We start from the raw sequence: 24,636 nt of genomic DNA on the forward strand, positions 1-24,636 counted from the left end.
AATCAAGTTTTCTTGCTACCAGCCCCACACCTCAGAAGCACTTACGGAACACCTCTCCAGATTGGCTTTAGGTCACATTCCCACTCTCTGCAAATTTTAAGTACAAATATCAGTACGGCATCTAGCTCTTCTCATAGCTTCATTGTGCAAGTCCTCTTTACTGAATCTTCATAGAATGGTTTGGGTTGGAAGAGATCTTCAAAGGTCATGTAGTCCAACCTCCTGCAGTGAGCAGGGACATCTTCAACTAGATCAGGTTGCTCAGAGCCCTGTCCAGCCTGGCCTTAAATGTTTCCACCTCTCTGGGAAACTGTTCCACTGTTTCATCATCATCATAATGAAAAATTTATTCTGAAAGTATTTCCCCTGTACTGAAGACATTACAGTATCTCTCAACGTCATGTAGGAATGATATAGGTTAATATAGCCACAGCTTTAGAAACTTACTCTGATACATTGCAGGAGAGGTTAGAGATGGTGGTGTAACCCTGATCCTAAGTGGTCTCAGCTGTACTCGCTCTACCCATTAATAAAATAGAGGCAATCATACTACTTCCTAATGTGCAATATAGTCATGGTACCCCTTTGCTTCCTTTCATACACAGCAGGAACCATGTCATCTTCCATTCCCTGAGGAACTGTAATGAAAATATGGGAGAGCCTAGATCTGCATTCTCCCCCACCAGCAAGTAAGACACATCTCACAAAATGGCCTTTTCATCCAACCTACAGTCCATTATCTAAATTCTGACTCAGTAGCACCAGTCAATTTTTTTCCAAATCACCAGGCTTCTATTTGTTCCCACACCTGCTGGAACCTTTCCCAGAAGGCAAGATGCAGGGCAGTTTCCTCACACCATGTCTGCATCCTCTGCAGTAAAATGGAAATTAAATCATTCCTGTTTTTTGAACACATGGCAGGGGCTTGATGCACAGCCTGTGGCGGTGTGAGCAGCCTTTCATAACCCCATTGCACGTGCTGTGCCCACAGGGAACCGCTGAGCGCAGGAAATTCACAAACTCCAGCCTGCATCTTAACAGGCAAAGAATGTTTGAGGGAGGATGTCCTCCACATACACAACCCACGGTCATGTAATTCCCTACTTCTGGCACAGGCAGGTAGATCTGCAGAAGCGGGAGCCTTGGAAGCTGTCCGTCTGAGCAGAAAACCACTTAAACCATAAGATGACCGAGGAGAGGAGAGCATCTTGGCTGCCATCCACCCGAGAGCCGTGACTCAGGTGTCAGCAGACTGGAAGAGCTGAAATTGCCCTGGCGGTGCCAGTGACAGGAGGAGACGGGAGCAGCAGCTGCCAAGAACCTGTCAGCCCAAGCCAGGAGACAGGGAGCGCTTGACAGCGGCAGTGACAGCTGCTGAGTCAGTGGCACTGAGAGACAGTGGCTGCTCACCCTGTTTCGCACACAGGCACACAAAACCAAGTGCCCAGCGGGTGCTGCAGCTGATGTGTGACTGAGTCTGCACCACCCTGGGCATGGTGCACTCTTGGGGAACACTACAGGGCAAGTCAGCAGACACAGTCTACATTCTGGGTTTTAGGCACCTACAGAATTTCCATTAGCTGAGCTAACATCAAGGTTTTAGCGGGGGAGGGTTGGTGGTGTTTTTTAAACAAGCAATCATGCTGGCTCTTTTGTCATAGCTGCTAAACAAAAGTCCAAAAGGCAAAGGCCTTCTGGAAAACACCAAGGTGTTTGGATGCACTGCTTACTCAACCAGTCTCCAGTTGCAAGGGGCTAATTACCAGGCAATACTCCCAATGTTTACACTGGGACAAGATTTTCCATCTACAAGCAGGTTACCTTTGGAATACAGATAACAGTTAAAATCTAGAGTATGTGGAAAGTGGCCAATACCCACAGCTCCACAGCAACACACACTGTGGCACAAGATCATTCTGGCTCTAAGTGTAATGGATTTTCCTGGCCCTCCCAGCATCAGTGAAAAGGAGGGGGCAACTCTGGTCTCTCTGTGTGGTGTTTCTGAGAGGCAGGACTGTCCCATCCAACCTGTCTCAGGATGTCACATGAATTCATTGATTCTCCTCCCAGAATTCTTCCTCAGCCTCACCCAACCCTACAGGCATCCAGCCATCGCTCCTTCAGTGCGATGAAGATCTCATCATTCAACCCATTCACAATTAAAAAAAGAGAAAAAAACCAAACAATCAATCAATCAAAACCACACAGAAAAGCACACGCAGAGCAATACAGAGTAGGCAGTATCTTGAAAACTAGTTAGCAAAACAGAACTCCAACTAGATCTTAATCCCAGTTACTGAAATTAGTATTCAGCCTGCTAGAGCCCAGGCATATCCAAAGTGATCACTTGATGGTTTCCAAACTACATGGACACTTAAAAGTCTTTGACTTGGTAGAGCGTTTCAGACCAAACAATGATCTCTAAAGCATTTTGTAAGGAAGGTTTTCCATTCTCACCTCCAAGCAGATAGACAATGACCAAATATTCAGTCCACAACGACGATCACTTAAAGAAGGATTTTTACCCTTCCACAAGGAGGCAGGTAAGTTAAAATCTCCATCACGTTTTCTCCCTCTGTCACTAAATCCTGTCAGTCTCAGATTGTATGCCTGCGTCTGCCAGAGCAGGGAGCCTTTGCTGGAAAATAAGAGCAACTAAGCCACATGGCAGTCATCTGACAGAACTAATTTCATGCATGCCAAATAATTTACTTCCTGAAATGGCATATGTGTAGCTTTCTAGAACAAACAGTTACTTACATGATCAACCTGAACCAGGACGTGTGATTTTAAAAAAACCTACATAATGCCACACAGATTACCAACATCCTTTCATCATCTCATATCTCACTGCCAACCATAACTCTTGCTGATAAGGTAGTTAAGGAAAAACACAAGATGCATTTGTAGATATTCCCCACTTTCTCAAAATCCCATCTTTTTGGTGCTGGTCTGTTGCCTAGAAATAAGAATAGATACTTTCAGCCACTGCTCCAAAACCATGAACAAAACTAATGGCAAACAAAATTAACACCTCAGTTACAGGTTAAATCATCCTTCTCCAGCAAGTCTAATTCTAATAAATGCCACCCAGATTCTGCACTCAGTTTCAGGAGAGAGATACTATTCACATTATGTCTTTTTAAATTCAATCTCTAAATCAGAACATTTTACAACCCAAAAAGTGTATCTCATTTATGATTCAGTTTGGAAAGAAAGGTACCGTACATTTCCCAGAACATTTTCCCATAGCCAAAAGGGTATTTCTGAAGTTAAAGGCAAGGAATAAGCAGCAAAGTTAATTTGTTACCTTTCCCCTCACACACTCACAATATCTGTTCTGTCTGTAGCACATGTCCAAGGTCAAGTATTTAGGACCTTTATTTAGCTAAAAATGTTTCCTCCTTCTGAGAGGGTGTTGCAGGCAGCTCAAATGTCTCCTTACTGTCAAACACTGATAGTCCTGAACTGAGCCAAAAGCTTGCACCAAGCACTAGTTAAAGATGCCATTATTAAGCTCAAATAAAAATCAGAGTATTTTTTCATATGGAAAAAAAAAGTGACATTTGAGTTCAACAACTGCAGAAAAATTATTTTAAAAATATACTTAAAACATCCAGAGTTATACAGCAGAAAGTATCTCTGGTCAAATCAGGGCAGGAAAAATCCCACAGAACAGATGTTTATAAATACCTGGATTTTTCTGGCTACACACCCATGTTCCTTTTCTCTTCCACTAAGCCTCTGACAATCCAGTAGGTAATTGCCAGCCCTGACTGCAGGCAGCTGCCTTTCATCAGCCCGCTGCCTGATCCCAGTCAGCTGCCCCACTCTGAGAATAACACCAGCACTCTGACCTGGGGACAGCCTCTCGTTAGCCCAACCGCCCATTTTCATCTGGCTACTAATGACCCTTAAAGACCTTGTCACGGAGGCACCCCGAGGTTAATCTAAGGGACAACAGGGTCCAAAACAACTTTTATTAAACCAGTGAGAAACAGGGTTTTAGCACTCCAAAAGTGACTTAAATACAGGTTCGGATATCAGTTGAGGAAAATTATTAAGGGGCAGCAACTAATACAACAGGTGGTCCACAGAGTGCATGCACGTGGCTTCACCCAAAACAATGCCGGAGCCGTCCCTGAGTCCGAGACGAATACACACTTGCCTAAACACGGTGTGGGATTATTTTAAAGAGATACACGTACTCGTAGTGAGTACGGAAAGTTTACACTCGCGATTCCGCGAGGGTAAATTTATAATACACTCACAATCCTGCGAGGGTTAATTTACTTACACGTGCAGATGTGCACGGGATACTACACGTGCTTATGTGGAAGCACGGAGGAAAATACATTCGCGATTGTGCGAGGAAATAATTTATACACGTGCTCGTATTGAGCACAGAAAGTTACGCGTGCATACGTGCACGGAAAGTATAAATATACTTGCAATCCTGCGAGAAGTTTTACTCACACCCGTGGCGGCAAGGCAAGCAGAGTCTCCATCCCAGGGAGCGGGGCTCTCGGCGGCAGCATCTCGCTCGCGCTCCGAGAGACCCGCGACAATGGGCGGAGTCTCAACGAGAATCCCATTTTTATATTGGCTGATCAGATCTGACTGTAGGCATTCTAGAAGCTTCTCTGCACCCCCACACTGGCTGTGGGTGCCCCTGAAGCGTCCAAACATCCCCCACACTGGCCGCAGGTGCCCAGCGGCTCAGTGGCGCCTCGGCACTCCCTTCTCCTAATGGCCCTGGCCAGGGTGCTCTGGGGCCAAACAAAAGAAGCTGTTAGTCTCAAGTAGCAGAGAGAGAGGGAGATGCGCCCACTCCTTCCATAGTGAAGGAGGGAGAGGGAGAGATGGGGGTTTCCATTCTGCCACAGACCTATCATCTGTTTTTCTAAACAAGTTGTCTCAGTTAAGTACACACCTGCATAAAACATTTATTTTATGCTTTGAGGTAGAAAATCTTTCCCTTACATCTATATCCACCGCGGGCCACCCTCTCTAACAGGATGGTGACGCAGAGGGATTGATTTGTCACTGGAGATGTGGGGCTGTGCCCAGCTATCCCAGTCCATACCAGTACAGTCTGAGTTCCCAGCCAGCTCCCCCTCACCCTCAGTTTGGTTCACTGGCAGGTAGACTGCCCTCACTTTCCATGGGCTGCCACTCACTACGAGAAGCAATGAGTAGAGGCATCTGAACTAAGTACAACCCTTTTTTGAGAAGGAAAGCAGCCCTGGGCCTTCCACAGAAGGAGGAGCCGATAGCTGCCCACAGGAAGGAAAAGAACTGATGGGGTCTGGTCTACATAAGTTAGCAAAAATTCTGGATTTTATGCAGTTTACCCCAATGCATCCAGGTAGTCCTGGCCTTTGTTGCCTTTGGCTGCGCAAGTAAATGCCCAGTGTAAATATAATTTTTTTGAAGTATTTTTTTTTTCCATTTAGTTTCTGCTTTCCCCCAAAGCTCCATTCTTATTTCCAAAATGGCATCTCCAGACTTTGAGGGGGGGGGGATGAGGTGAGTGGGTAAAAACTTCCTCTTGACAGAAAAAAGTCGTTTAGATGGATCACAAGCCATGTTTGCTACGGCCTAGGGAGCAATGGAATGAGAATTCCAGATGTACTTACTCTCACTGGCGGCACTGTTGAAGTTGTACCTGCTATCCCATCACTGATGTGCACTTCCAAGAAAATCCAGCATGGAGATCTTTGGGGTTACCAACTGACTGTACTTCTCTGCATGGTGCTGCTCTTTGTCCTGCATCTGCCCTGGAGGACAACTCCGCCGTCCTGGTTTACTAGGACCTCCTCAGACCACCTCCTGGGAACCATCTGGAATGATCCTCTGTGCAGAATGACCTGTTCGCTAAGATTTTCTCAGATAAAACAATCCTGGATTGTCTTAAGAGCAACTAAGCCACATTGCAGTCATCTGACAGAACTTATTTTGTGCATGCCAAATAATTTACTTCCTGAAATGACATACGTGTAGCTTTCTAGAACAAACAGTTACTTACATAATCAGCCTGAACCAGGAGGTGTGATTTTAAAAAAGCCTAGATAATGCCACACAGATTACCAATATCCTCTGTGCAGAATGACCTCTTCGCTAAGATTTTCTCAGATAAAACAATCCTGGATTTCCCAAAGACAGACTTGGTTTTTGGGGTACGTGTGAGAACAGAGCAAGGAGTGGTTTCCACGCTGAGGACTGCTGCTGGCACCACTCCCATCACAACTGCCTTCTTGCTCCTCAGCTCCATAGTGTGCAGATGCGTCACCTTTGAACCCCAGTGACAAGTGAGCAACCTACTTCCAAATAAGACAAAAGGGAAAACTTTGTGCTGCAGTCTTCCGAGAAGGCTGCTTTCACAAGGTGGTAACTCTTCGAAGGAGCCATTCACATCATAAACCTATCGCAAGCGCCCGCCGCTGATATCCGCAATGTTTACATCTGGTATAAAGGGCCTGTATTTACATTAGGCCCAAACCAGACCAGATTTCCAGCATTTTACACGCAATAGGTGTGTTTTTGGAGCTACAGATGAAGTGAAAACATAAAATCTCAGATACAAAGCCCAGCGAGTTTGTTTTCACTGGCCTGGGGAATGAAATGTTTCTTACATAAAATGTTTTCATTCAATGAGAGACTCGGAGCTCCCAGCTGAGAGAACGATCACCCTCCTGACTCCCACACCTGATGGCAATATGCGATGGGGAATGTGGGGAAGGCATCCTATAGCCAAAGAATGACTTTACCTGTGTGAAGTACAAAAGCAAAATCTTTTATTGTGGTTTATTATTCTCAATCCTTTTGAATCAAATAATCTTAGTTGGAAATATCTTCCCCTAAAGATCAATAGCAATACTGAGCACACTCGTGATAGGGCTGCCATGTGCTGCATGAAGGGGTTTTGCTTCTAGTCAGATCCCCCACCCATCAAAATGCCAGGAAGCAAAAAAAAAACTTTAACAGTAAGAGTTGATCAACATTTTATTTAACAAAAAGATCAGTTATCCAACATTTAATGGTATCAAACTCAAAAAAATATTTCACTGCACTTTCTATAACAACTGTATTAAAAACCAATACAAAATGCTTTTACCCAATTGAAATACCAGTATTTAAAAAGAGGAGCTTACAACCCACATGTACAGATCCAGAAAAGACAGCAACGAGGCACGAAGCTAGTAATGGCAACATAACTCGTTTCTACTTCTCTGACAGTGCCGCACTATATGTATTTGTGCTCTCTACATGGAGTGTACTGAGGGGGGATGCAGAAAAACGCGTCTGTTTAGTGTATTTTCTATTAAGCAGCCTGCTACATTTATAGATCTAATGTGTCATTGTCCCGGGAGTTCACATAACCTAAATAGCACTCCCAGGGATTATTTGGTATTGAGGGATAAGCCAGAATATTTGGAAACACAAACGGACAGGTCTGTTCCTTGATTCCATCACTGTCTTTTTGTTTGTTCGCCATGCCAGGCTGCTCTGCAGCATAAGCTCTAAGTACTTACTCCTTAGCCTAACAATTCCCAAAATAGGATGCAGAAGCCCAACATAAAAACAACTGTATCCAGCATTTAGACAGCATTTGGACCCCATAATACTAATATTTAAAGTCTAACAAAACTATAAATAAGGTTGCAACTAGAAAGGCTTGGGAATCACTGATCAGAAAACTTGTTTCAACAGGCCAGCAAGAAGAGCCACGGTTATTAATTAAATACAATACCGATGGCAGTAAACTTTTATTCATAAGGTAAAAACCCAACACACACAGTTACAATTCTAGGGCTGTTTAATTTAATTCACAGCTTATGGAAACTTTGCAATGGCATAGCTGTCATCTGCATGTTCTCCAATTTGCAAATGGGAGTTCCCGCTGGCAAATATTCGTATGAGTTTGTTCACTTATCGGAAAGAGTGCTCATGCCTTCTGAAAGGAAGTAGACTCAACGTCTGACCATTTTTACAGGTTATTTTCATGGGGAATATTTTCTGGTTTGATGTCCAACAGAAATATTTTGCAGACAGAAGGTTTTTTAAAACTCTTAAAAGCACTTGGTAAGTTTCCTCCCTACCATCCATCCATCCATCCAGCCAGCCAGCCAGCCATCCATGTGACTGAGTATTGTGCAATGATGACTTCTAATCTTTAGCATAAACACCGACCACATGGTTCGTGACGCCACATGTGGCACTACACCCTTTATCCGTTTATACATCCTATCTTGAGGCACTTAATGCTTTTTTTCAAATACACCAACAATTCCAACTGCGATTCTCTTCCTGTTTTAACAGCTTACCAGCACACAGACACAGGCAGACACAGGCCGCCTGGGTGCTCACCTTTCATAAACACGCTTGCCGAAACCTCTTCCAGTTCACACGTCCAAACAGTAGGTCAGCTCAGGACTCTTTCTTTACAGTTCATCATGTTGCTCTTTGGCCTCTTGGTCTTTCAGCTTGAATTCTTCAGCGGTAACTTTACCGTTTCCATCCCGGTCTTGATTGGTGAACATATTTTTAACAATCTTTTCAAAATCAAAACCAGGAGCCAGTTTTCCTTTGCCAGAATCAACTTGAGCTTGAATGTACTCTGAAAACTAGGTGGAGAGAAAGGAAGAGAAGGCAGCTGACAATGGAGCAGACATTTAAAACTTAAGTGTATTACAAAAGTAGCATTTATTTTTTGTTGACTATTTAGCATTTTACTGCTTACTATTAAGCGTATATAAAAGTACACTATTAATATCCTAGAAAGCTTCCAACCTAAGTTGGACTAATTAGGACAGACACATGCGGTTAACCTTTGTGGAGCTCAACAGGGATTTCCTCACTTATTCCAGTGGGTCCTGGACCCGTAACAAAGTTATTTTTCATAATTCAGGGGGAACATGACTTGAATAGAGTGTGTGACATAGGAAGAGATCTATATGGAGAGAGGAGATTCAATTTTGCATGCCGATACAAGAAGCTCACACTGTAAAACAGACCTCCACCTGCATCTTATAAGGAACAACAGAAAAAAAGAATGAAACATGGAAAAGAGACTTTAAGTATCAGGATACCATGAGATTCATTGAAGTAGCTTCAGGCATTATGCCTTCCACTTGACTCCATGGTAGGGAAGGTTACAAGGTTACGAGGTTAGTGTTCCCTAAAAGTCCTTTTCCTTATATATATTCTGAAGTTGTTCACGGTAATCAGACATCAACCGAGAGAAGTCGTACTGCTGGCTTGCCAAAAACAGAAAGTGCACAATCAAACACTATTTTTTCAATTACTGTTATCTCTGGCACTACCTGTTAAATGAGCTCCAGCAATGAGAGCTACCGCTGACATTTATTTACACCTTTTAGGCCACGCATCCTCTCATATCGCCTTGGCTTCTCCCTCTCCTGCTGGCCTGGTGCCCAGAAGGATGTGGATATCAACAGTCACATCCCACCACGCTCATTCTCTAGACTGATAAAAGCTCTTTTCTTCTCTGCAAGGACAGAAGTGGAGGTAAACACAAGAGAGAAGATGGAGAAAGAAGGAAAACGAAAAGGTGGAAGAGAGTGCTAGGAAGAGGGAAAACAAGACTTTGATTTTACCCCATGGGCATTTTAAAATGCTGGATGGCATCTCACAGCCAGAGACCACAATAGTAAATGGTCTTCAGAAGTATGACCATTCTTGTGTTTATTTTTTATTTTTGGTTCTATCTCTAAGCTAAATAACCATGTTTTAACTGACGTGCTGCCTTTCTGTTAACTTGACAACAAACACCGTGGGAAAAGAGGGAAAGAAGAGGGGGAGAAGAGACCCCATTCTTCAACACCTGAGTTCTTGGTGGTAGGAGAAAACTACTGCAAGTGTCTTCATTGCCTCAGCTTACCTCCTCCAAAAGAACCTCTCCATCATGATTCTGGTCTATTTCTTCAAAAAGATTCGGAGAGACTTCACCATTCCATACAAACATGTACCCTTCAGGCAAGCCAGACACCAGTTCCAGCAGTTCTATGTCAAAAACTAAGACAGCGCTACCAGGCACTTCTCCTTCTGTCACAACAGATAGCAAAGAGAGGTATTTCCTTTTAATCCATAATTAAATTTGTCTTCCTGCTCCGACAGGTTCACTACTGCCATCCCCAAGCCCACCAAATCTTCCTGTTCATCTCTGCAGAGGTGACTGAAACATAAACTGCATCCAATTTTTTTTACTTATAAAGGTAAAACTGCACAAATTAATCAATTTCCCTTTATCTTGCTGATACAAGATGTATGAAGGTGCTACTGACACACTCAACAGTGTTACCACAGATTGGGATGTTACCCGAATGAAACCACGGAAGGAGTTTAATTTATTCTCGAAAAGGAAAACTGAGGTCAGCTCTTATTTCTGTCCAGTAGCAAACAAGCAATCTCTTCAGATATCTGGGTATATACCAGAATACCAACACTCATGCAAAGTTTCAGACCATGTCTATCAAACGCAATTTGAATGATGGCAAATGCCCATGACAGGTACGTTTATAACGTTTTTTTTTAACACAGCAGATTTTTTACGTTATGAGGAAATGTTCTGTTTATTATATATAAATGTTCTGTTTATTATATATAACTATATAATTTTATACAATAATATAAAATGTTCCATATATAATACTCATTATTTTTCATGGAAGAAAGGCGTAAGTGAAAAGGCTTCTTTATCTCTTATCTCAAATTGATTCTCCATTAAGCTTGACACATGATGCCTGACAAACAGCAACTTATGCAACTGTTTCCACGCATATCAGAGTTTGTTGATCTTGATGATCTCCCAACAAGACTCCTTTTCCTCAAGTCTTTTAACTCAGAAAAACAGCAACAACCACACGTACTGAGATATGAGAGTTCTTGTCACTTCTATTAATATATTGTCCTTTTTACTATTGTTGTCCCCGTTCCTGTTACTAAGAATTTATAAGGAAAAGAGCAAACTGCAAAAGAGGCACTCACCTTACGTCCTCATGCATAGCAAGTAACAAAACATGCAAACTCATGTCTCAGCTACTCAAGAGACACTAAGGGGATGTGCAATAGGTTTCACTCACTTACCAACTCCATCTTCTCCGTAACCCAGATGGGGTGGAATAACGACTGTCCGTCGTTCCCCGACACACATGTCTCGAAGGCCCATGTCCATCCCCACCACCACCTGTCCAGATCCCAGAACTATGTTGTAGGTCTTGCCAAGGCTGTGTCTGGAGAGTGAGGAGGAGAAAGACAAAAAAAACCCTCAACGTGTAATACAGAATTTCTGTTGAAAACAGCAGTTTCTAGTTAGTGTCCTGTCATTGCCAAAAATTAACTTCATGCCTAATGCTCTGTTTTACCAAGCAGTTGCAAGTTACAGCCAACACCAAACGGAAGTGTCCTGGTGACAAGTCCTTTGGGACTAAATTCACCGGCTTCCTGAATGAAATCTAATTAAAGTCATTAAACCCCAAGCGTGTTTTATCTCAAAATAAGGGCATTTGCCTTTCACATATTTTTAACTAATGAAGTTGGACTTTCTAGCAGATGTAAAAATTCCACATGTACATTTGTCCCAGAACTACCAACCTATATGGATGTGGGTGCATTCATATGGATCAGCCATCCCTTTAATGAAATCAGTCGCTATGAAGTTGCTATAATGTAGTAGTCACTTAACCGAGACAGCCTGGAAGTACACTACTATTACTGCTATTTAACCATATTATATTTTGAATTATAACTTGCTGCTGTGGTGGTTCAATTCTAAAAATAGAACTTATCACAAATTAAAACACTAGGAGTTAAATATGCATTGTGATTCTAAACACAGAGCATGCAGCATTAAGACTTTTTACTCAATACATGTCACAACAGCAGGACTCTTTCTTCTGTCGGTCTCCTTTCTTGTCTTATTTGGCTTGGCTATACCAATGCAGGACATGCTTGTACAACAGAGTATTATTTGGAAAGAAAACAATCCAGTGGCTGGGAGGTCAGCCTTAACATTAGGAGCACAAGATTTATGATCTTTGATTCTCTATAAACGGCTTTGAATAACACAGTCTTGACATCCCTTGGTTCCCACTGCAAAATGGCCATTGAGAATTCCTGCCGTATAAAAGGTGTTTTGAATCCAAACACGTTACTTGCATACATACTTGCCTACAGCATCGCAGCACGCACTTCAGTGTATGCCAACTTTTCAGCTCTGCAAGCTATTGTGTACACTGTGAAACCTATGAGCTACTTCCTAAGTTAATTATAACCTGTTTAAAAATAGCTCTTCCCAACTTCCCTTCCAAAAATAAAATGTTATTGAGATGACTTGCACAATTCAAAAGACAAAGGCAGAAGTATTCCTGTAGCTGCAGCAAAGAGTGCGATGGGTTCACTTTAGTCCTACATGAGACAGACTGGAGCAACCTCTGCTTCCTTCTTAGGGCTACTGTCAACAGGAAGGAGGAAGAGGAACATTATAATCACAGTCAAGATCAAACAGTCTGATGGTTTTTCCATGCTGACACTTACCACAACACAACAATACGGGAAAACTAGCACGCATGTGAGGTACAGACATGATGGTGACCGGTTACTATAAAATACATTTACTATAAAACATCATTTACTAAAAATCACGCTTTAACAAGACTACACCAAGTACCTGTACCAGATCTCTCTCAGGAGCACTCAATCATGGCAGGGCACAAATCCTACCCGAGAAACTGAATCCACTTGGACAGTTCATTCACACAGAGCCCTGTGTTGTTCTAGTATGACTGGCCAAGGCACCTGAATTCGCCCATGTAAACAGACTGCCATGCAAACAACCTGTTTCATCACTCCACCTGTAGTGTCTGTCTGTTTTTCTCCAACACACTCCTACATCATCTTTGCTCCCAGTTCTCGCAACACTCTATGATAGATTGTCTCTTTTTTTCTCTCCTATATATCTTAGGCAGGCAGACATAAAAAGAAAAATACATTCTACATCAGTACTCATTTTTTCACTTAAAAATTCTTCATTCCATTCATTCTACCTCCACAGCTGCTAAGGACATCTTCTTTATCAGGTGATATACTTACGTCGAGTCTAGCAAAGTACCGTCCAGGAGCGAAGCATTGTAGTGATATTTCAAGTAATCTCCCTTCTTACTCAGTACGGTGCAGTTGGAAGGTTTGTAGTTAACAGTAATGCTGACCGAATCTGAGGGGTTGTGGAAGTCAACCACTTGGATGTCAAAGACCAGCACTGCAGATCCTGGAATCTTTCCTAAATAGGAAGCAAATCAGGAAGATAAAGGAAGAAATGGAACCCAAACGGGCTTATGAGGACCAGGTACTGCACCTTGTAGGAGTACATATTCCCACTGTGGCTGCTGCGGAGTCATTTTGCTCTTCTTGTTCAGAATTGGAGCCCTACATCTCCTCTGTATGCAACAGATGCAGGCTGCACCCAACGCAGGAAAAAGAACTGGTGGCAAAGCACTAAACATGCACTTGGTTCAACACTGAAGAAAAAAATTTCCATTGTTCTGAATATGCAAATTATGCAGAAATAGCCACATATTTCCTGTGACCATCCTAAATGACTGATTTCTATTTCACATACCAATTTATTATTGATCATCAAAACTCTGATAGGACTTCTCAAGCTTCAAGAAATGCCATTACGTCTGAAAGGTTATGTTTCATTAAAACGTCCTGATAGCAAGCAATTTCTTCCCCATTTCCCAGGATAATGTGCAATTGCATTACCAGGATTGACAGAGACATACAGAACCAGGAGTGGGTTTTGTTTTTGGAGGAGTCTAATTCCCAGATCCACAGCATAGAATTTAAGTTCCCAGAAGAGAGGCTTTTCTTCTACCTCACTTTTTACAAGTAACATCTCAGGAGGTACCTTTTAAAACACGAGCCATAAAACTAGAAGCTGGAAGGGTTATCACATTCAACCTCTCACAGCAATCTTTTTTGGGTATTAATGAGTTTTCCCAAAGGAATCCAAACTGTATGTTACACATAAACAGATACTTTGCTGTTACATGCATCCACCATTTATACAGGTGGCTTAAGAGTCCACAAAACCTGTGGCTGGGGAAGGAATGGGGAAGAAAATTTAACATGCTGAATTCCTTCAGCATCCAGAGCTTGTGAAGACGCACAGGAAGGACGATCTCATGCTGCGGAGCTCCTGGCATCCAAGTACCAGTCTGTCTAAAGCAGTGATTATCCAAATGAGTTCAGGTCACCAAGTACCAGCCTGCCTGAAACACTAATTATCCAAATAATTTCAGGTCACCAATTACATGTGACATTGTCCTGCATTCTTATTGTCCTGCCTATTTAGCTAATTAAAATAATTTTGCAAATCCTGGGTGTAATCCTGTCAGTTGCATGCCCACCAAATAACGAACTAATTCATATGCCTTTCAAAGGCCAAAAAAATTGAACTACACAGAGATGCACTAAACAATAAAGGAAACGTCATTAATTACGGAAGACTTGAATGGAAAGTCAAGCTCACCTCTTCCTTCTTCTCCATATCCGAGATGAGGGGGGATTATTATTCTTCGTTTTTCACCAGTGCACACACCGAGCAAACCTTCATCCATCCCAGCAATCACATAACCTTTCCCGACATAGGTGTCGTATGTTCGATTCCGTGAATAGCTACGGAAGATATTTCCATTTTAGCAGTGGCAAGTGCACTCAAGAAAACACAGAATCTTGCAATAGGTCTGCAACACAATTCTTAAACCAGCTAAGGCCAAACACACAGTCATTAACGAGCACCAGAGAGCCACAATGCAATCACCATGTTCAATGACTCCAAGCCACCAGGTTTCATCAGTCAGTGATGCATGTGTCATTTATTAACCAGTACTGGGACCCTGACTAGGGAACAGCTTATTTGCAAATACATTTCTACTATATCGTGAAAGAAAATCTCACCTATTTATGGATTTTAGACTAAACAGAAAACATGTTTTGGTAAGTAACTGAAAAAAACCCCAGTTTTCTCCTTCAAATTCTTCTCTGCCCCGATTCTACTTTAGTAAGTGCTTATCAACTAGATATAGTTTATGTTCATTTTCATGAGACACTCTTCAGTTATCTCATTTTGCAACCACAGCTATGTAGTTTGACTACTACAAGCAGGAGGTGGGATAAATCGGTTCTCCTGGGATGCACAGAATTAAAATGAGTCATGACAACAAAACAGCATCAATACTATCCCTCCCTTCCAAACTATGCCAATCACTTTTACGTAGGTTGAAGGATCTGCTTCAGCACCTAAAGAGAATAAAACAAGCCTACAACAACAAATGATGCTTATTACAAGGATGTGTCTGTCTTCTGCCTTTCTTCAAGGCATGCTATATGAAGGCACAACCCAAAGAAGGGAAGGCAGAAAGGTTTCAGTCCGTCTTTATGAGGTAACTCTGGGAAAGAGCAAGACCAATACAGACCCTGATGTAATTTAGAGGTTTATTCAAATGCTCGAAGTCCAAACAGACCTGACTGAGCTGCCCAGGGGCAGTTCTGCAGCCGAATATTTGCAGAGAAAACGAGACAAAAAAGAGGAAAGAAAATATTATAAGAGCTCTTGACCTCAGACATTCGTAGTGATTTTTGCATGCTTCCTGTAATAGTGAGATTTTTTTTCCTGGACAACTCCAAGGCTTTCAATAACTATTGTTAGATGTTCTGTTTTTTCATAGATACCTGTTAGATATTAGCCTTTCTTGTAAATTCTGCAGGAAGTCAGGATATGATGCTCTAATGAACAAGCGCTCTAACAACCATCAGCACTTTGGAGTGATGCAGAGGCTGCTGTCTATAAAGCATTTATGACTAGTTACTGACAACAACTCTTCTATAAATATTACAGACATTTCAAAAACTGTTTAATTACTACAGACAACGCTCACATCTCAAAAGAGAGAGATTCCGGGCACACTGTGGATAAGCTTCAAGTTCTTAACTTACACATTTCCATGAGCTGTAAATTAAGGTCTACAGTGATGGCTGCTGATGCAGGTCTCCTGCTTTCTATCCTCCCACCAAGCTGGGCAGCTGAGCGGGGAAGTCGAGGTTGATTCCGAGCCTCACCGCACCTCAGTTCAATTACACGAGATACAATTCCCTGGCTCTTCCTCGTGGGAAGTGGCACACGTGGCTACTACATGGCTTATGTTTGCAAATCGATCCTGATCTTCAGCGTGCAGCAGGTGTAGTAATACTAAGCACTTTTCCATGAGTTTATTTTGTAAAACATTTTACAGTGGCTGATCTTCAACTTCTTTTAGCTACTTGTGCCAGGCATTCCAAAAGCTGGAGTGTGGAAGTACTGCTCATTAAAGAGCTAACAAAAGTGATGGGAAGCTATTTATTATTATTTAGTATTTATTATTCACCAGATAATTCTGTATATAAGGCTCATGTACCCAGATAGTTTTGAATCGGACATGACAGCAATCCCTCTTCCTTTATCACAGGAGCCTTGTTGCCGAATTCAGTCTTGAAAAGACATTAACCTTCAAAATGCAAACAGTTTTCAAGGACAAATGGAAAGACTGTCTTGAGATTAACCTCAAACTAGCCACTAGCACACTGACTCAAAATTCCCAGGACATAAAATGGGAATCATATTTATGTTCTCACTCTCTTCAGCAGTATTTCCTATTTGGCAGATGAAACTCTACGGGGAAAAGAGTCTTCAGGTATGTATGTCTAAAGCACACACAGCTTCACCAGGTGGATCACCACCCCTAGATGGCGTCTGTGATACTGTCAGAACACAAAATAGGTCTTTGTCTTCCCATACTGAAATTTTCTGTGAGTTTTTTTTAAGAAGAGAAGACTCCAACTTCACTAAAAAAAAAAAAAAATCAAAAGGGAAGAAAAAGCAAATAATTGTATCTGGGTCTATTATGGACAGGACAGAGGAGTCAACTGAAAATGGGATCTGTAGGGATGAAGGGTTTGGTTACCTGGAATCAAACAATGTGCCGTCCAAAAGTGTGCCGTTGTAATGGTATCGGAGGAAGTCTCCTGTCTGGCTTCTCCGCTCGCAAGATTCAGGCACGTGCTGGTTCTCAATAGTAATGCCATCTTTGGGGTTATGGAGATCTAGCAAAACCACATCAAAGACGAGGGAAGCTTGGCCAGGGATCTCCTTACCTATGAAAATGTTAGAGCAGAAAACTGGTAAGAAATAGCAGGTGTTCTAGAAGGAGCTTAAACACGTTTGTTGAAGAAAAGTATTATAACCTACTGCCGAATATCAGGCACCTCCCTTCCCAAAATAAATTGGCGTAATCTGCTTCTAGTTAGTACTTTTTTGTTCCACGTGTGGGTTTGTCACTCAATTCTCCAACTCAATTATTTCATTCTGTTCCTATTGAGATGTGAAAACCAGAGCCTCTTCAGCAACACCCACCTCAGTCAACATACGCCAGCTCCATCTGAGCTGCGTGGTTCAGTCTAACAGTATTTCCAACACACTTCATGAAAGTGCATAAAATAACCACTAGAATACAAATCTGGTACATCGGCTCTTCCCATACTGTTCATATCAAAACAGAAGACCACATGATGGAAGCTGAATGAGGGTAAATTAGGTACCTCAGCGAAAAAGTACCTTTCCATCAATACACAAATCATAGGGTGGGTTGCTCTGACTGAGAACCAATGAGCTCAAGATCTTACAAAATTTTAAAACACAACTCCACAAAGTTGTGTTATCCACAAAGGTGGCTATCACAGTTCATGGTAATGAAGTCATGGAAGGGCTACGAAACCTTGTACACCACAGACAGATCCTTAAACATCAGAGTAGAGAAAGAATTTCAGGAAGAGTCCCAAACTATACCTAACTGCCCCCTCTTTAACATGGGGACCTCTATGTATGACCTGCAGGTTGCATATAGTCTCATAGGACAACTAATCCATCTTGAAACTATTCCTAGAGCACTGATTGCAAAAAAAAACAACAAAACTGGAAGTAAAAATACCTTTTCCTTTTTTCTGTTTTCTGCTCTCTGTGACAGTCACTGAAAGAATTATGCGGGCACCTGACTTCACATTTTTGGAACCACTAGATATTAATCACAGATTATACTCTCTGAATGAAACAAAATTCCAGTATATAAAGATAACAACTGTATCAACTGTTAAGTAAGTTACTCCTGAACTTTTTTCAAAACATCTTGTACCTTCTAATCAGTCTAATCCTGTACATAATACATTTTGAACTTCTCTTTCCATCACTTTGTTACATCTGTCTGAAATGGGTAATAATGCTGCTCACGAATTTAAAATACAAAGAGTACACATTTGTTTTAAAATATGGATGACTTGGATTACAAAAAAAAAAAAAAAGAATAACTTTTACCATCTCCATCTTCTCCATATGCCAGGAAAGGTGGTATGGTGATAATGCGCTTCTCTCCTACACACATTCCCAAGAGACCCTGGTCCATACCAGGAATCAGCCACCCAATTCCCACATAGGTATCATAAGTTCGCATCCGATTATGGCTAAAAATGAAAAGACAAACAAATAAATAAACCCACAACCAAATGTCAAACATCCACAGGAAACAACAATATCAATCCTCAAAAGCCACACGCTATGCACAATATAACTCATCACTTGCTGCTCCGAAAATATTGCTCCTTGATTTACCAAGGGAGGCTGGGCAGTGTTTTCCAGGGTGCTCAGCTATTTCAGGAACCTAACAGAGCTTTTGAAAACTGGCTCACAAACATAATGGCAGCTGATGTTAAAACATCATCTTCCATCAAACTTTCATGAAATACACATGCTGCAAACTTAAAATCTCAGTATGAAGGTGTAAGTAGCTCAATTTCATTACAAACTCTGCTTAATTTATAAAGTTTGTCTCTAACTTGAATAGCTATGCTGCAGTGGTTATAGAATTTTTTAGCTGATACAGGCAATGATCTGGGCTGGTAACATCCCTGCAGAAATAATGTACTGTTTTATTGGTACTGCTGCTCCATATTCTCTGAATAAATTACTGACAGTTATATGATGTTTGCTTTCATTTCCTGCGTTTCTGGGCAATTAACATTAATTGTTATACCATTGAAGGGGGAGTAATTGATGCCTTTAAGTGACATGAGATACCTGTTAAAATACAAAAAGACACAGAACCCAGCTGCATACCTTGAATCAAACAGAGTCCCATCTAAGAACGTTCCATTGTAGTGGTATCGGACGAAGTCAGACACCTGAACTGTCCGAGGACACTTCTCAGGTTTGAAGTAAGTCTGAACCTGCACTTCGTCCTCCGAATTCCAGAGATCGACCAGAAGCACGTCAAAATGGAGCACAGAATTGGGGGGTATCACACCAGCTGCAACAGCAAAACAACACAAACAGTTTTATTTCCCTTTTTCTACAGGGCAACAGCAAAAAGAGAACGAACCCACACATACCCTAAAAAAAACCACCAAAAAACTACTTTAGGGACAACTTAGTCCATGCCCCTGGCCCCTTGTCACTGTTGCAACTACCTAAGGGGGAGAATCTGGCAACATGAACTGATATCAAATATGTCCATCAGGCAAACTGATCTTGTTTTAGCACTTGTTTTCCCTTAGAGTCTGTACAGCAGAGCTGCTTTGGGCACTGACAAGACCTTTGTGCAGCACTGCAATGCAAAAACACAATAACTAACAGTGAGGTAGGTATAAAGAAAGTTAAATTTAGTATCTAGGTTCGTTTGCTGGAGGTTCGCTACGATCTCTTCCTTCAGCATGCAGAGGGATCCTGGAGCAATTAGCGAGGCTGTAGGATTAACGAACACCCCTGAGCAGGGGAGAACCTCTGTGAAGTTCACTGCTCGCAATTTCTACCCTGCTCTTTCGTGACCACATTTCCTATTGACTCTGCCAAATCACTTGCGCAACTTGCACAATCCACTGGCCCGCTGCTGTACTTACGGACGCCTTCGCTCCCATAGGCGAGTTTGGGGGGAATTTTCACGAACCGCCGCTCATTCACGCACATTCCGACCAGAGCTTTGTCCATCCCAGCAATAAGTTGGCCTTTTCCCACAAACACGTTGAACGTAGATCCCCTGTCATAGCTAGAGGTGGAAAAGCAGGCAAAAATGTTAGCGGTTCATTTACCCACCATTCCACTATTTTTTGGGGAGTTTAACCTCTTGCCCTGTTAGCATAACTTTGCCCTGAGACAGCTGCTGAGAGATGGGGGAAATACAAATGTTGCTGAGACTTCAACCCAGCTCTCCTGTTCACTGCTCACCACCTATTTCAGGGGTGCCAAACTCGTTTTCACCGGGGATCACATCAGCCTGGCGGTTGCTTTCAAAGGGCCGAATGTAATTTTAGGACCGTAAAAATGTAGGAGTAGTTACATTTATACACAGTAGGATCTCAGCATGTTGATTTCGGTGAGTAACACCACAAAAATATTACACAAGGTCCATACGTTTTACAACACAAAACATAACAGTTGGGGATTCTCTGTGGGAGAAGAGGAATGGGAAAAAGATGCCTTTTCAGGTAATATCTGTGAGATTTGCCAATTGGTTATTTATTTTCTCCCATTGGTTACTTATTCTCCGCATTCCCAGCTCCCACGTCATGAAGATTTATACAGCAAAAAATAAAGAGGTACTTTAATTAGCAAGTTTGCCAGACCAAGAATCAAGGTAGCTAGCTAAATGATCTTCCACTATGATAATATATAAAGATCTGAAAGGTAAAATAAATTATGCTTAAATGACAATGAAGTTTTCCACAGAAAGCAGCAGTGTTACCACAGCGGAACACTAACATTAGCTTACACATTTAGCCTGACCACCTTAAAACTGCACAATGACCCCGCTTTGCCATGCCTGAATTACTGCTGTCATTTAATTTTTTTAATCGCTGTAGAAACATATGGTAGGAAGCATTTTTAAAGCTTCGTGTCTATTTTTAAGCTTTCACTGCTTCCATTTTCTGAAATTCCTTTTATAATTTAAAGGACTTTTTCTTCCCTCTCCCCACACCAATAAAAGGCAGCATTGGAAAAAAAAACAATTTTAAAAAAGGCTTGTATCTCTTTGTCTGCTAAAATATTCTGGAAAGCAGCCAGTAGCCAGATATCACCAGGGAAATTATGTCAAACTTTCCTTCGAAGACTGTACACATCACTTCCACAACATACTGAGCCTCCTAACAGTCCCAGAGCCTTGAATCCCTCAAATATTCTACTGAGTGATCTCTCTGTTTGCTCCATCCATTTTTTTCTTCTGGCAAATATTTCCCTTAAAATAGACAGCTCTCTATACAGACCATTCACTTTCGGTTGCACAAATATTCCTACTCCCAGGCAAGGCTGGAAAATATTTAAATTAACTCCTCACAAATTCTGTTACACACACAAAATCATAATTGAGATGTTAAGACTAATAACATAATAGGTTCTAAGAAACCCCCAAAAGTTGTATTTTGTAGCAAGTGGCAAAGATTGGTAAGACATCCGGGATGGACTTAAAACAGAAGAGCTTTTTTTTTTTTTTGGTCAAAAATAAACCTACGATGCTAAGCAGAGAGTTGAACAAAGCAGCGAACACATCATGCACCTTTGCAGGACTGACTTTGTGGATTCCTGAAAACTAAGCAAAATCCCTATCTATTAGAGGAATTTACCCAATTCACAGCAGATGACTAGGCAATTAAATTCAGACTTAAAAATGCAAGTCATTTTATGGCCACAGAAATAAAAATGCAAATACTGATGGGGAAAAAAAACAGGCACATTGGTTAATTCATGCGACAGTCATGATCACTAAGACTGTCAACAGCCTGTTAACAAGAAGAGCTGCATTACTACTTTCTACTTGCAAATACATAAAAACAATTTTAAACCTCAAGAACATTTTCAGCAGCTGAAGAAGAAACAAAATAAAACTGCCCTTAGTTCAACACCCGGATTATTTTCTAGACTGACTTCATAGCAGTGTTTGACTAAACTGATGTGGGTAAGCACTTTCATAAGCTTTAAAAAACACAGGTAGCAACTCTGACAGGTAGAAAAATGGGCTTTCTAATGGGCTAATTTTAGTATAAATTGACTGAATGTCTTTAACTTCTATGCAGGCAACATTAAAAGTTTCACGACAAACACTCCACAAAGTATTTCTTACATTAACCTACACAACATAAAAATCTCCTAGTTTTCTGTTATCTTAACACATTAGACCACTGTCATCAGTTTTTTAAAAAGACCCAAGTTAGTGAATGACAAAAATGTATGTGAACGGGAGCTGCCATCTATTAAAAAAAAAGACAAGCTGAACAAACCTGACTTTTTGTACCCTTTTGAAATGAAGACGGCCATGCAAATACTCAGGTTAGACCATCATAACTGTTATTTATTTACTGATATTTAAATGACACGAAGAGATAAATGCTGTCCAGTTATGCACAGCGTGCTCCTGCCCCAAATAATCCAGAGCCAAATGACAATGAAATTGGAACTAAACCAGAGCCAACTCCTGGGAAGCCCCTCCAAGTGTCCTGCCTCAGCGCACAAGTCAGCCCCAGGATGTATCTGCAGAAATCAGAAACACGTTTCTGAACTCATGGCTGGTTTTCCAATTGTCACATTTTTGTAAAACGAGCAGGGAGGATGCTGCCTTTCTTTGTGCATCCTCGCATCTGCAGCTAAGGCTTATTTGCCGAGACTGTGAGCTGCCAATGAGTTCACTGTCCTTGCTGTGCTTTTCCACTGAAACTGCACCAACACCAGCCCAACCGCCAGCTACTGCATCCCGCACTTTATCCATAGACGTGCTGGTGAAACGGCACTGCCGACGTACTGAGGCACAGCCAGCTCCAGAGGAACAGCTGAGCTTATTTTGAAAGACAGTTATTTCCCTAAGGCTGTAGATTTTCCTTGAAGCACAAGGAAGATCAGCGGGATTACTGAAAATACATTCTGCTTTTTCTTTCCAAGTAATACTTTGATCAGTGGCGATGAATGAAGCAAGGAAAAACAAATAAGCTGTCAGCAGCATCGGCATCCTTCACAAGTTCCTGATCCCACTATTTAGGCTTCTTGATCCCAAAATAACAGCAGGAAAGCGGCCAGACACTTCACTGTACATAGGTCACATTTATTCAAGAGTAACTTATCCAAAAATTTCTATGTAAGCACAGCCTGATAATTCTTGTATTTTCGGTAATGATTCAACAATGTTTGCATTCTAGTAGGTTTGAGCTTGGAGACGACACAGGAAGCACACAGCAAGAAACATGCAGAAATCACTAAATACTGTGCCTGACTGCAATATTATGTGTGCTCCCATTTACCAGGCGAACCAAACACCTTCACAGTCTTGACTCTCGGAGCAGAAAAGCGCCTTGGAGTAGCGGCTGGAAACCAACATGGGGATCCCTCGGGGCACACAAACTGCCGTGAACTGGACCCAGCCACAGCAGAGGTCTTGCCCTCAGTCCCCAGCTGTCACACCCCCGGCCTTTGCCTTTTCACACTTCAAAGACACCTTCCCATGGTGGTCTGTGCATCCTGCGCTCTTGCTCGTACGGCGCTGCCCTTACAACTGGTCACCCCAAAAGGGCCGGGAAGAGCAGTGGGACATGAACTGAACCTCAACCACGGCCTCCACCCGGCACCATCATCCCCGAACATCCACAAAACCGCCCCCGTGGCGAAGAGCACGGCTCGCCCCGCTCCTCTCCCCACAGAGCACCCTCCCACGAACCCAACCCCGAGGCGGCTGCAACCAGAAACCCGCGGGGGCTACAAGCCAAGCCCCGAGGCGGGCGCAAGCCAGACCTGGAGTCGAAGCGGGCGCCGTCGGGGAAGGCTCCGAGGTAGTGGTAGCGCACGAAGTCCCCGGGCCGCACGGCCCGCGGGCAGCTCTCGGGCACGAAGCGCCGCTCCACGCTGATGTCGGCGCCGTCCCACGGGGGCTCGGCGGCGGGCACCGGCGGCGCCTGGCAGGCCGCCCAGCTCACCAGCAGCGCCGGCAGCAGCAGCAACGCCCCGCAGCCGGGGCCCCGCCGCCGCCGCCACCGCACGGCCGCCGGCCCCGCCATGGAGGGCCCGGAGCGGGGCAGCCGCAGGGTGCTCTAGGCGGCGAGGGGAGGGATGGAGGGGGCCCGGCCCTCCCGCTCCTCCTCCCGCCGCTGCAAACTTGCAAACGTGGATGGAGCGCTTCCACTCGGGACAGGGGAGGAGCAGCCTCGGCGCCAGCTCCCCCAACCCGCGCCGCGGGGTTGCGCAGCCCCAGATGGGAGCGGAGCGGCGCCCGCACCGCCATCCCCCGGCCCCGCCTGCCCGTCCCCCCTTCTCGCCTTCCCCCTTTCCCCGCGCTGGCGGGGACGCGGCCATGCGACGTGGCGCTGTCCCCGGGACGCCCTCCCCGGCCCTCCGGCCCGCCCGTAACCCCGGCCGCGGATGAGCGGAAGGTCTTTGGAGCGGTGCTGGATACCCCGGGATGGACAGGATATTGAGCCCAGCATTAAGGCTCTTCCTCTGCCTGACTTTGAATACTTGCAAATTTAGAGCCACAAGGATGATGAAGGGAGTGGAGC

At 43.0% G+C, this 24,636-nt stretch overlaps 1 protein-coding gene across 1 annotated transcript; it reads right to left on the reverse strand.

Annotated features, from left to right (window-relative positions):
* Positions 1-6,992: 6,992 nt before the first annotated feature.
* FKBP9 (FKBP prolyl isomerase 9) lies at positions 6,993-24,367 on the reverse strand. Its single transcript, XM_082045429.1, has 10 exons — positions 23,876-24,367; positions 20,005-20,150; positions 19,226-19,415; positions 18,428-18,573; positions 17,025-17,214; positions 14,555-14,700; positions 13,114-13,300; positions 11,110-11,255; positions 9,905-10,068; positions 6,993-8,627 (listed from the first exon to the last, which is right to left on the reverse strand). The coding sequence occupies exons 1-10, from the start codon at positions 24,136-24,138 to the stop codon at positions 8,445-8,447; spliced, it is 1,761 nt and encodes a 586-aa protein (XP_081901555.1). The 5' UTR covers positions 24,139-24,367; the 3' UTR covers positions 6,993-8,444.
* Between the last annotated feature and the right edge of the window lie 269 nt (positions 24,368-24,636).

This window comes from Streptopelia decaocto (assembly GCF_964273445.1).
Source record: "Streptopelia decaocto genome assembly, chromosome: 2".
NCBI lineage: Eukaryota > Metazoa > Chordata > Aves > Columbiformes > Columbidae > Streptopelia > Streptopelia decaocto.